This window comes from Pundamilia nyererei, unplaced genomic scaffold (assembly GCF_000239375.1).
Source record: "Pundamilia nyererei isolate P.nyererei 1_Seehausen unplaced genomic scaffold, PunNye1.0 scaffold00093, whole genome shotgun sequence".
NCBI classification, from domain to species: domain Eukaryota; kingdom Metazoa; phylum Chordata; class Actinopteri; order Cichliformes; family Cichlidae; genus Pundamilia; species Pundamilia nyererei.
Genome location: NW_005187494.1, coordinates 1,094,614 through 1,107,390, shown reverse-complemented (window position 1 = coordinate 1,107,390; position 12,777 = coordinate 1,094,614). Strand labels below are relative to the sequence as shown.

Genomic DNA, 12,777 nt, shown 5'->3' with positions numbered 1-12,777 from the left:
AACTTTATCCCTGACCTGTCTGGTGTGTTCTTTGGACTTCATGGTGTTGTTGCTCCCAATATTCTCTCAGACAACCTCTGAGGCCGTCACAGAGCAGCTGTATTTGTACTGACATTAGATCACACACAGGTGCACATTTAGTCATTAGCACTCATCAGGCATGTCTATGGGCAACTGGCTGCACTCAGACCAAAGAGGGCTGAATCATTACGCACACCCCACTTTGTAGTTATTTATTTGTAAAAAATGTTTGGAATCATGTATGATTTTCGTTCCACTTCTCACGTGTGCATTACTTTGTGTTGGTCTTTCACATGGAATTCTAATAAAATTGATTCATGTTTGTGGCTGTACTGTGACAAAATGTGGGAAAGTTCAAGGGGGGCGAATACTTTTGCAAGCCACTGTATCTTCAGATAATGTTGAGTTATAGGATTATTATTTGTTTGCCTTGAGTTTAGTCTACTTTATGTTTCACCTAGGACGGCTGTGTTAGTGTCATGTATTGTCTGCGTGTTTCATGTTGTCAATTCTGTGTTTTGATGTCCCGGTGTTTCATGTTTTATTTTGAAAATCTTGTGTTTCTTTGTTCAGTGTGTTTAGTTTCACTCTACCCCTGTGATGTTGTTGTTCACTGCGTCAGCTGTTTCCTCCTGTGTTTTGTGAGAAAGTATAAGAGCAAGTGGCATGTGTCAGTTCCCCTCTGACGTGCAGAGATAAGGAGTAGGTTGTAAAGAAGAAGAGAAGAAAAGCAGGAAACTACAGATGGACAGTTGGGGAGTGTACTTTTCTATGTGAATGTTAGGGGGTGTGTCCTTGGGTGTGCTTGATAAGGAAACAACATGTATTCTTTTTATGACTTGTTTTGCTGACTGTAGTGAGCATAAGGCTGAGCTCACCTGTGACTAAGCCTGTAATCTAAAGATTGCAAGATGCTTGTGTGACTACTAAATAACTATAGGGGCAGTCCTTTAATGAAGCTTCCAGAGCCTTTATAATGAAAAGACTGAGGAATTGCTCCTCAGATTCACTTGATGCTTGCTGTGGCTGCATGTAGTAGGATCTCCCAATGGGCATTGGCAATAAAGCTTTGATGAAAGGATACTTCACCCTCATCTGACTCTTCTTCTCCAGCTGGCATATCAAAAGTATCAGTGAGGTCAAGAAGTGAACCTCAATAGTTTCCACTTCTTCTGATCACCCCCTGTGTGTATTTAGTTTTTGTGTTTTCATTCAGTGGATGTCAGGTTTTCTATATTTCCTCTCACCACGTCACAACAAGTTCCATGTATGTCATGATTCTGCTCAGGCCTGAATAAATTCTATTTGAAACTCAGTTCCGGCTTCTTCAGTGTCTGCATTTGGGCCCTGCTTCTCGTTCAACACACAGCAGGAGCTGTCTGTGACATTTATTACTTCTAAGGTGGACTACTGTAATTTATTATTATCAGGCCATCCTAAAAACTTCCTGAAAAGCTTTCAATAAATATAAAATGCTGCAGCAAGAGTACTGACAGGCACTAGGAAAGAGAGAGAATATTTCTCCTATATTGGTTTTTCTTCATTGGCTCCCTGAGTATTTCTTCTTCAGTCAACTTTCTCACTCACTATGTGTTAATAGACCTCTCTGCATTTAATCATTACTTATTATTAATCTCTGGCTCTCTTCCACAGCATGTCATTTGTCCCGTCTTCCTTCTCTTCCTTCTCCTGTCCCTCCCCGAGTCTGGTTCTGTTGGAGATTTCTTCCTGTTAAAACTGAATTTTTCCTTCCCACTGTCGCCCAAGTGTTTGCTCATAGGGGGTCATATGACTTTCTTTGTATTATTTTAGGGTCTTTACCTTACAATATAAAAAGCCATGCAGCAAACTTAAAAAGGTTCATTGATAATCACTCAAGTTTTCTTGCTTTAAGACTTGTGTCCATAGGCAACTGTTTTCTATACAGATCACATAAAGCTCTGAAAGCTTAGAAAACGAATTCATTCATTTACCTTTGTCCAAATCATCGTCATGAGACTTGATGATGGCAAACCACTGTAACCCTGACTACATTCTGTGAAAAATGATTACTGAAAGAGTAGTTGTGAAAGTTATATTATGCAAGTGTCTGTTCGGACATGCACAGTGTTAGTGAGCACTTGGTTTAAAGCACTTTGAGTTAACTACTGGATTTGGGTTTATAAACTATATCAGTTTACCTCAATTTCTAATACTTGCAGTTTTTGGTTATTTGAAAGCTAACAAATAACCTTTATTTGTACCTGTTTTAAAATAAAGTTATTTGTCTTTTATATTATCTTTTTAAAACAACCATTGTTTATTACTGGTTTTTAGGGGAATTTCTTTTTCAATTGTTGTATATTTTGAGTTTCAACTGCATTTTGAGGAAGATGCCTTTAGGGTTAGGGTTATGCTCCTGTTTGTTTTATCTATATTTGCAGATTTAAGGTAGATGTTCTTCACTTTGCATTTACTTGGTTCCCTTTCTGGTGCTCTTGTCCATGTTAGTGGTTTTATGAAGATCTTTATGTGATGCTCCGTTAAATATTTATCTTTTAATTCATCAATAATCACATTATTCGGGCTAAGATAGTAATATAATTACATTTTGTTGCATCAAAATATTAAAGAACATACAAACATTAATATATAACTATATAATTTTAAAGTAAAGTTTAATTAATAAAATATAAAAATACATTTTAAACGTTTAAATTAACAGTAAATAAAATTTTATAGTACCTACATACCTAAAGATGATTTGGTTGACTAAATTTTTCGAGGTAATGAGTCCTTTATTATATCTGCTCCTATTTTCTTCCCCCTTCCTTTTTTTCTTAGTGCCTTTCAGGTAAAACATATGCAAATAATGTAATACCTGAAATATTAGAAATGAAAAACAAAAATAAACAGATAAAAGAACAAGAGGAAAAGGTATAGAGCTTGTATTAGAAAAGAAAAATATGCTTGGCACAACAGTGCATTCAGATCATAATTGTGATTGAAACAGCTGCTACACAGGAGAGAATTTTGGAGGGGGGGGCACAAATGTAATAAATGCAAAACAAATGAAAGTATGATTCTCAGTTTTACAAATACAACAAAACATGGTGGTAAGCATGTTTGTTTTAGAAAAACAATTGTTTAAACCTACTACTAGAACAAAAGCTGTATTCTGAGCATTTATGAATAGACACAGACGAATAAATATAACAGATTATTGCTGCATCAACAAATTACAAACTACGGTGTTCTCTTTAAATGCAGACGAAGTATTTGATGGGTAAACTGGAAATTAGTATTAGCAGATCCACACACATTCTGATTTGTTTTATTCTTTATAAATTGGGTGAAAACACTTTACAGCTTTCCAAATGGCCTGTATTTGTATAGCTCTTTACTAGTCCCTAAGGACCCCAAAGCACTTTACACATTCAATCATCCACCTATTCACACACACATTCACACACTGGTGATGGCAAGCTAAATGAATGTGTTAGGACAAATTATATTACTTGCCAAAACTTTTTTCTTCCCGCTTTTTGTCATTTTTATTGAACTACTAGCTGCAATCTGACACAATGTAGATATTAAAGAAATTCAAAATGAAGATAAAGACCATAAGATAAGCCTGTGGTGTATTACTTTTCCCTAGGAACTCACAAACCTCTCCTACAAAGATGATCACACTTACAAATAAGTTCTCATTCACATCAAACTACTCCATCAACTCGAGTTAAACAACAGTTCTGCCTCTGACTTGTAACTTTCAGAGCACCTCCACCACCCTCTGCAGTTTGATAACATCAGATATCTAGGTGTAGATTTTTCCACCAGGCTCTCAGACCTAGTATGGTTGAATCATATTCCACTACTAAAATTGGTAGAGGATGATCTTGGGTTAAACCAAGCTTATCAGACAGCCTTTGGCTGGACCTAGAACAAGAACTTTATGGAAACCTCAAAAAGTTGATTCTGTTCATCTGAACGTAGCGTTATCAGTGGGACAACGAAACATCGTCCTGTTAATCAGAATCACCTTTTTGGAATTTACTTACCAGGATGGTTTAGCTTGCATCAAGATATTTAACTCTGTGGAAAAGTGAAAATCTCTAATTTGCCCTTCAAAAGTTCCTGTATTAAGCATCATAACTGCTTTGAAAGGTTTAACATAAACACCTCTCTGACAGCCTGATAGGAATTTATTAAATAGCTAAGTTGTAATGGGAAAATTTTAGTTTCACATTTTCACATTTAGTTTTAGGTGGTTAGATGAATTGTGTGTATGTGTCAGTATGACCTGGTGAAGAATGCTTAGCTTTGCTTAACAATGTTTCACTATGTTATCTACTAACTGTTAGGGCATAGAAGGATGCAACTCCCAAGAAGACCAGTTCCAGGAGCTTCCTGGGAAAAGACAGTTGGAGTCGCTCTCTGCCGAGCAACAGCCCGTGGGACTAAACCCTGTAGTAACTGAAAAATACAGAGAACTGTGTGTGAGGGTATAAAAGGGACGCTGTGACGCCCCAAGGTTAGAGCTCACATAACTGTGAACTGTGATGTTTTATGTGTGTTGGCTCTCCCTCATGCAGTATTTAAAATAACTTGACCACAGCTGACCAGGTTGGAGACTTTATTAACAGAAAATTCCACAACAAAGTCTTCACTTATTCCATCTAAACTAACACCCATTTGGAACAATCCACTTGACAGAAAAAGAAAATAGGACATTTTTAATCATGGTGTGAGAAAGGGATAAACAATGTCTTATACAAGATGGAAACTTAATTTCGTTTGAAGCAACAGTAAATTTCTTGAATATCAGCAACTGAAGTACATCCTACAGGAAACATTTAATCTCAATCAACTGAATCTACAAATACCTACTTTGTTACTGAATTTTTAAATATCTGTACCTGTTATGATTCTAGGTTCTTTTGATCCAGCATTTTGAGTTTCTTGTGTTTTGATGTCATTTTGAGTTATGGTTTATTATTTAAGGTTCATTTAGTAGTGCTGAGTATATTTCATGTTAGTTTCTTCTACATCTCGGTTCCCCTTGTATCTTTGTCCTCTTTGTTCCTCACTGTGTGTTCGGTGTATATGCGTGTCCTATCTTGTTTCCCTATTCTGTTCTTCTTGTGTTTCATTCCATGTTTACTCTGTCTGTCATGCGTATCTCCTGTTTCCCCAGCCCCTCATGTCTCTCTCTCTCTTGTGGTCTCTCACCCTCTGGGTTCCTCGCTCTTGTGTTCCCCTCTTGCTCGTCCTTGCCTTCTTAGTGCCATCTGTTTTGTCCTCCTTGCCTGTTGCTGGGTTCTTCTCCATGTCGTATTGTCACAGTCTACGTCTCACTATGTTCCTGTTTTATTTTGACAATCTTGCATTCCATGTTCAGTGTGTTTAGTTTTGCTTCCTCTGTCTCATCATGTCTAATATGTCTCAGCTGTGTTCCCCATGTGTTTCATGTTCCCTCGTTATTCCCTGTATATTTAAGCCCTCTGTCCCATTGTCCACTGTTGCATTCTCCCTCATTCGCTGCCGTATATTCTGTCTGCCTATCTGTTTTGTTTCATGTGTTTTCCCAGTTTAGTTTGTTTTTGTATTTTCCGGTGTTCAGCAATAAAGCTGCTTTCTTTTTTATTCTCACGTCCGTGATTCTGCATTTGGGTCCTATTCTGCCCGCTTCACACGGTCAGTTCATGACAGTACCCCCAAATTGTTATCAAAAATGTATAAGTTATTATTTAAAATTGATTCCTACCACTTCCCCCAAGACACCGCTGCCGCTCCATCGGATGTGGGTACTTTTTGTTTCTGAGGCCCATGTCTGGATGTTCTGGTGTGGTCTTTGACCCGGGGGGGCTCTCCCACGTGCTAAAAAACAGAAAATAAATATTTTACAATACAATCAAAGCCTTTGTTTATTTCATCTGCAATTTTCTTTTGGTAAACAAGGTTATACTGGCATTGTAACCGGCATTTGCCTGCTCAGAGCGCTGTCCAGTGCTGCAAGATCAGTGCCAGCTGTGATTAGGTGGCTTTTTAGATGCTCAATCGTACACTGTGTTTTTCTGGTGTTTGGGCTGTCAGATGTGGCAACGCAGCAGAGCTGTGACTGGGCACTGTGGAGGCCCAGTGGAAGCTGTTTAATTGCCTCAGGTAAGGGATTCTTTACATAGCCGTTTATCATGTTTGTGGTTATAGCAGTGTGTCTGGAAATGTGCTGCGGGGCTGGTGGTGAGAATGCTGTGTGTGGGTGATCTGCTTGATGGTGAGCAGTTTCCGTGAGACACGCCAGGTAAGCTTGTATGGAATCACTGATGATGAGGGAAAGAAAACAGCAGCTTAATAAGGATTCGCTTTTTTTCACTGCTGGTTTTTTTTTCAGGACTGTTTTAATTTCCTGTGTTTTGTTTCGGTTAATTTTCTTTTGTTAGTTATACTTTTAGAGTGCTTTTTTACAAATCCTGTGTTTGCAGTATCGGGGTTGGTGGCGGACCAAAGGGGTTGTGATAGCGAGGGGTGTGGCTTGGGAGGTTTGGACAAAATGGCAAACAGTTAGTTTGACCACCTTTTTATAAAATAATTTTTTTTTTTCGTGCAATTATTAATAATTGTGTTTCTGTTTCCTTTTTTCTTAACGCACTAGGAGTAGTTGTAGGTAATAAGTGGCGCACAAATTGTTTGCCTCTCTCCTCCAGCCACAGGTGTATTTGTGTGGGCCTTTTAGCATTCATATGGATTTATATAATGTATTTAAAATGTATTGATATTAAAAGTATTTTTTAAATTTGTTAAATAAATTATAAATAATTTTGGAGGGAAAGCTTTGACTTTTAGCTCATTTTCTTTGACCAAACATGCTCCTTAGAATTTGTAGAAAAGAACTGATAACTGAATGTGAGGGCGGGCCCACACCACGGTCACACCCGTGGTTTTAAGTTTCTTTTAATTCATTATTCTTTTAGGTTGTGAATATTATTATTATCATTTTGCTCAATTTTCAGGCCCCATCTTAACATAAAGACCTCAAGGTTCAATATTGTATTTGGGGTTACTAGAGTATTTAAAAGTAAAATGGGAGGAAGAGCCTTCAGCTTTCAGGCCCCTCTTCTGTGGAATCAGCTTCCAGTTTGGATTCGGGAGACAGACACTATCGTACTGTCAAAATTAGGCTTTTAAAAGGTTCCCTCCTGTTAAAAGGGAGTTTTTCCTTCCAGCTGTCGCCAAAATGCTTGCTCATAGGGGATCATATGATTGTTGGGTTTTCTCTGTATGTATTATTGTAAAGTCTACATTACGATAAAAAGCGCCTTTAGGTGATTGTTGTGATTTGGTGATGTATAAAAGAAATTTAATTGAAAATTGAAATGTAGACAAAAGAACATGTTTTAAATTCTCTTTTGCTGCATGTGCCCTTCATAACAGATTCAAACTAAATACATTAATTTGAATTAGATTTTTATTTTAATTTTAAAATTAATGTGAAAACTATATTAATAATTCGGTGTCCAACTTAACAGCATGAGATGAGCGGCTTTTATTTTTATAATTTTAAATATTATTAAAATTGAATTAATAGATTTATATCATTTCACTTTAAATTTCAAAGATATTGTTATTAAAGCCTTGAAAGAAATATGGTCTACGACCGTGGTTCTTAAACTGTGGTACTAGTATTATTTAATCTTAAAAGAAATTGGAGATTTCCTGCCTATACCACTAGCAAGAGCCCAAGTACCACCAGTGGTACGCAGGATATCTCCAATTTTTTTAAAGATTAAATAATATACCATTGTGGAGGTATGCAAAGACGACACGACAGTTCCCGAGGCTCTTCTGGGAGCCGGAGTCGACTAGAAAACGTCTCCCCGAGCGTGAGTCCTCTATGAAGAGCAGCCTTTCCTTAACATCAGCAGTCACGGTTGCTACAGAGCATTGGTGGATTTGCTTCCTTGCTTCCTTAAAGCTGTAAGGTGGTAGACAGCGCCATGCTGCAGCGCCAAAAGGCTGCTGGTAAAAAACACGGCCCTTCTTTGCGGTGCCGCCGTGCCGTGATCCCAACCACCATCTATGAGTCTGACCCCCCTGGGAGAATTGGTGGGGGAGCGGAAGATGCTGCTTGTGAGTCAAGAACTATTGCCTGGATGCCGAAGCTCCTGGCAGCCAGGAGAATGCTCCTTCTGTGAGTGAGCAGTAATCCTTCACGGGCAGCATTGGGGAGTTAGTGAGGCCAGCTCACACTGGAGCTAGCAATTGTCAGAGGAAGAGGTCAGTGAAGAGGAATCTGCCATCATCCGTTCCTAGCAAGGACAGCTTGCTCTACATGAACTTGAGAGCGGTACCATCATCCAGGCCTGAGAGAGAGAGAGGAGTTTCTCGGCCCGCTCTGCATCGGAGAGGGAGTAGTGCCGCAGCAGCACCTTGAGAGGGGTGTATTTCCCCTGGGTGGGGGGGATCCCAGAGGAGAGTCATCACACGCGGTTGGACAGTGGATCCAGCAAGGCCACCACATAATGGTATTTTGTGTCGTTGGCTGAAATGCCACAAAGAGCAAACTGAGCTCCAACGTGCACAAACCATGGAGGAGGGTCTTGAAGCCAAAAATCCGGCAGCTTAACCACCACAGCAAAAATTAAAATGTACAGCTCTGCTAGCACTTCCGACATAAATGATGACAGAAAACTAAACAGCAGTGACGTTTGTAGGGATACTGAAGTTGGGCTAGCTGTTTGCTGATTTGCTACATGATCGCTAGCGACACAGCTATGGTTAGCATAATATAAACACAGTGAAGCTGGAGGATGAATGCTAACTTTTTTCCACTCGATAAAAGTTAACGTGAGGATTCCCAATGGTTAGGGACAAATGTAATCGCATGGCAGGATGCTGTAAACGGACCAAACTTCAGTCAGGAGAACAACTTAGATAATACATCCACAATACGAAGTTAGTCATTGATATACTGCTGCATGGGCTGAGCTGTAGTTACATCGTAAGGTTTTAAAAACTGAGCGTCAAAATGAACAGTGGTAATAAAAACTGAGAGAGGCCGACCGTGATCACTGACTTTTTTTAGGGGATTGTTCAGACTAAACAGAATAAGATACAAAGTATTAAAACATGTTAAAAACACAACAGCCTTAATAAACACAGAGTAGTTTGGACCCGGAAGCAGGCTTCACTGGGTCATCATTTAAAGATTGTATATCCCACCTGCTGTGAATGTTTTAATGCCGTACAGGTGTTATTATTATCACTTGTCACATCCTGTTTATGACAGTTAAAATTAATGACATTCATATAAGAAATAAAATTATCTTTTGTAAACTGTATGTGGTGTTCAATAGGCCTATACTACTGTACTTTAATCTCAGTCATAAGGGTGTTACTTCAACAGCCATATACTTTATGAGGTGGTACTCATTGAGAACCACTGGTCTAGGACACCCTATGGCCCCCTTTGACCCCTGGCTCCAGCCTTCAGCAATTTTCCTAACTCTTTTTTTTGCCTGTCCCGTTTGGTACTTTAGAAATCTGAAATATTGTCTGAAGGCCAAGAAACATGCCCAACAGATTTATTTTACCAAGTGGGTCATTATGGCTTTGCTGACCTTTGTTATTATTATTTATTTATTTTATTTTATTTTATTTTAAGTTATTACAGACTGGACAGACATGACCGAGGAATAGGAAAAGGAGAAAAAATAAAGAAAGGGAGGGAGGGAAAGAAAAAAAAAGTGAGAGAAGACAATAAAAAAGTTTCCTAATTCAAACATCCTATCAGTTGAGGTTAACAGTTCATCTGCATATTTTAATGTAACTTCTGTAGCTTTACTCTAGATTTTCACTTTGTAAAGCAAAAAGCAGTGGTTGGGCCACCTACTAAGTATGTTTTTCTTTACATCATTAAACAGGTGTTTTGATGAAGGACTCCTACTTGCTTTTTCTTAATAAAGCTTTTAACAGTGATTACAGAAATAACTGCTGCCGTTTTGTATGCTGGGAAAAACATTTTTCTTTCACTTCAACTGAGCTCACTGTTTCAGTCACTTTGTGTTGTGTGTAAACAGACTGCAGCTTCATGTTAAGCTATGACAGCTTTGTCACTAATGCTGGTGCGGTATACATACAGACACACAGACATACACACCTTATAGGCGACTGATGTTGTGATTTGGCGCTATATAAATAAAATTGAATTGAATTGAATAGAAACATCACCCAATAAAATACACTCAAATTCTGAGCTCTGTCTGGTTTGTGCAGATGCAGCTGCCTTCTTATAAATCCTACCAGGCCCTGTTTATTATATTTAGGGACATCAGTAACATCTGATGCTATGTTTGCCTGTAACTCTTCCCACCTGCTTTCAGTCAATGGGAGATGCTATGACGGTTATAAGGAGTTTTGGATCACTGCATGACCTACACATGACTTCTTAATGACATCAAAAGGAACAGTGAGCAATGGCAGCACCTCAGGATTTCCTAGAAAAAAATGGTGCTGGGCCACTGAGCAGTATTGCACTAGTTTTCTACAAATCTGCAGGAAAATGGTTTCATATTTTGTATTCACACATGTGGTCCTTAATACATTTCTATTGCAATGAATCGTTGCAGCCCTAAATTGCTGGGTAGCCTTACCCATACTAATGTAATTGATCTACGAAATAATATAAATCTAAAGCTTTAAGTTAAATTTTATCTGTGCATTGTAAGATAAATAGCATGTTAATTCTAACAGTGCACACACAACCCACCCCTCCAGAAATCTATCCTCCACTCATACAATTTGCAACTAGTTAAGAGGATAGCCACCTAATTAATGCACTTTTATTCTTGCAAACTGAAAGGGGTTGGTACAGGAAAGATGAAAACTGATCAAGCTGTTTGCAGCTGGCTGCAAAACACCACTGTGGTGCAATGCAGGAGAGAGAAAATGAGAACAGGAAATGATATAAACCTGTGTACATTACCGCAACAACAGCACTACCCCAAACAGGAAATGACAGAAATCTCTTTTCCTTCTCCTCACCTGCCATTGCAATCCTATCACGGTCCTCCATCTCAGTACCTTCTTAGCTTTACCGGAAATCTGTGAATCATACATGCAGAGAGTCTATTAAATAAAATAAATAAAACAGGTTTATATTTCTGTCTGCACCATATAGAGAAATAACTGCACATCTTGTCACTGGTGTTGAAATTTGCTGAGATCTCAGGACATTAAAAAAACCTTTTGATTCACAGGAATTTCATCCTTTTCATGCTAGAGTGTTTCATCTCAAAGATTCTGACTCTGAGAAACGTTACACTGATTTACAGTGACCCTTCTCCCATCCAATGCATCTTTACATACTTTTAAATGCAAATATTTTACAAGTTATTCTCTCTCTTTTGCATAAACTCACCTTCTGAGTTCTGGTTTGTGTAGCTGCAACTGCCTTCTTACGAATCCTACCAGATCCTGTCTTTATATACAGTGAGTAACATTTTATGCTAGGGTTACCTCTAACAAACTCCTCCCACCTGCTTTCAACCAATGAGAGATGTTATGAGAGGTATAAGAAGTTTAGGGTCTCTGCATAAACATGACTTCTTAATGAATAAAAGGAATAATCATGAGCTTCAACTCATGATTTCTAAGAAACCATGTGACTTAGAAGAAAGAGATGCGGTTGGGACACCTACTAAAACAACAACGGACACTTGTTTCCTTCAAATATGCACTCACTGAAGATATTGCATTGCTGAAGCACTGAACAGCTCAAATACAGGAACTTTTTTTTTTTTTTACAGAATTTTTGTTTGACAATTAAAATTTCATTTTGTGGGATTTTGTAGAATGGTAAGACCTTGTTTCACTGATAAACATTTCAAGTCATAAAGCATGTTCACTTAATCTTGGTTTTATAATTTTTCATGAGCTAGACAAGACAGATAGTACTGAGGAAAACAGTACAACACAGATATTAGTAATGGACAAATACAGGACTATGTGAGATAGGATAGGACGATGTACATAAATGTCCACACATTTTCACAATGACATGTGTATAAAACTTATGTGGGCCTCAATTTGCTAACCTATTTGTTGCATCTCCTCTAGTAAAGCCAGCAAAAAAGAAGGTTTGCCAGGCAGTGTCTGAGTGATGTTAAACAAGTGCAGCCATTTTCAACATTAAAGCAACAAGTTAAGCAAGCAGTGGCAGACCTGCAGATTTACACTCAAGCATCCTCAGAGGAAGTGAAAGCATTAAAAAAAGAAAAAAGCTACAGAACACTCAGAGCTGAGAGAAAGCGATGGCGAGGGACAGAGAGAGAAACTTGACATTTGCAACCAGACATGACTACACAGAGGGGACACAGGGGAAGACACAGGACGATGACAAAAATTAAACTAACAAGCAATCAGTACTTCGATGTTTAACTGTTTAATCAGTGTTTTTGTTATTACTGGGGACTTTAACCAGACCAAGTGTCACGATCCTGGGTCTTTTGACCCAGCGTTTTGAGTTTTAGTTTATTTTGATGTTTATGTTATGTTTAAGTTCATTAGGTTATCGGAGTTTATTTGCATATTAGTTTCCCCTTGTGTTTTCAACCCCTGTTAAGTCTCCCTTGCCCTTCATGTGTTTCATGTCTGTGTGTCTTATGTTGTTTACTTCATGTTCTCATGTCTGCGTCTCATTATGTTTCCTGTTTTATTTTGAAGAAGTCCTGTGTTCCTTGCTGTGTCCGAATTCAGGGGAAGGATGCTCATAAGGAC

The 12,777-nt window shown here is 38.4% G+C and overlaps 1 protein-coding gene across 1 annotated transcript in view; it reads right to left on the bottom strand.

Moving 5' to 3' along the window:
* The window catches only part of LOC102209859 (interferon-induced very large GTPase 1-like), an 18,629-nt gene extending 7,158 nt beyond the window's left edge, over positions 1-11,471 (bottom strand). The window contains exons 1-3 of the mRNA XM_013912564.1: positions 11,420-11,471; positions 11,044-11,103; positions 5,768-5,880 (exon numbers count right to left, since the gene is read on the bottom strand). Of these exons, the coding sequence (XP_013768018.1) occupies positions 5,768-5,880; positions 11,044-11,074 (144 nt within the window). The 5' untranslated portion in view covers positions 11,075-11,103; positions 11,420-11,471. The remainder of the gene's footprint in view (positions 1-5,767; positions 5,881-11,043; positions 11,104-11,419) is intronic.
* Between the last annotated feature and the right edge of the window lie 1,306 nt (positions 11,472-12,777).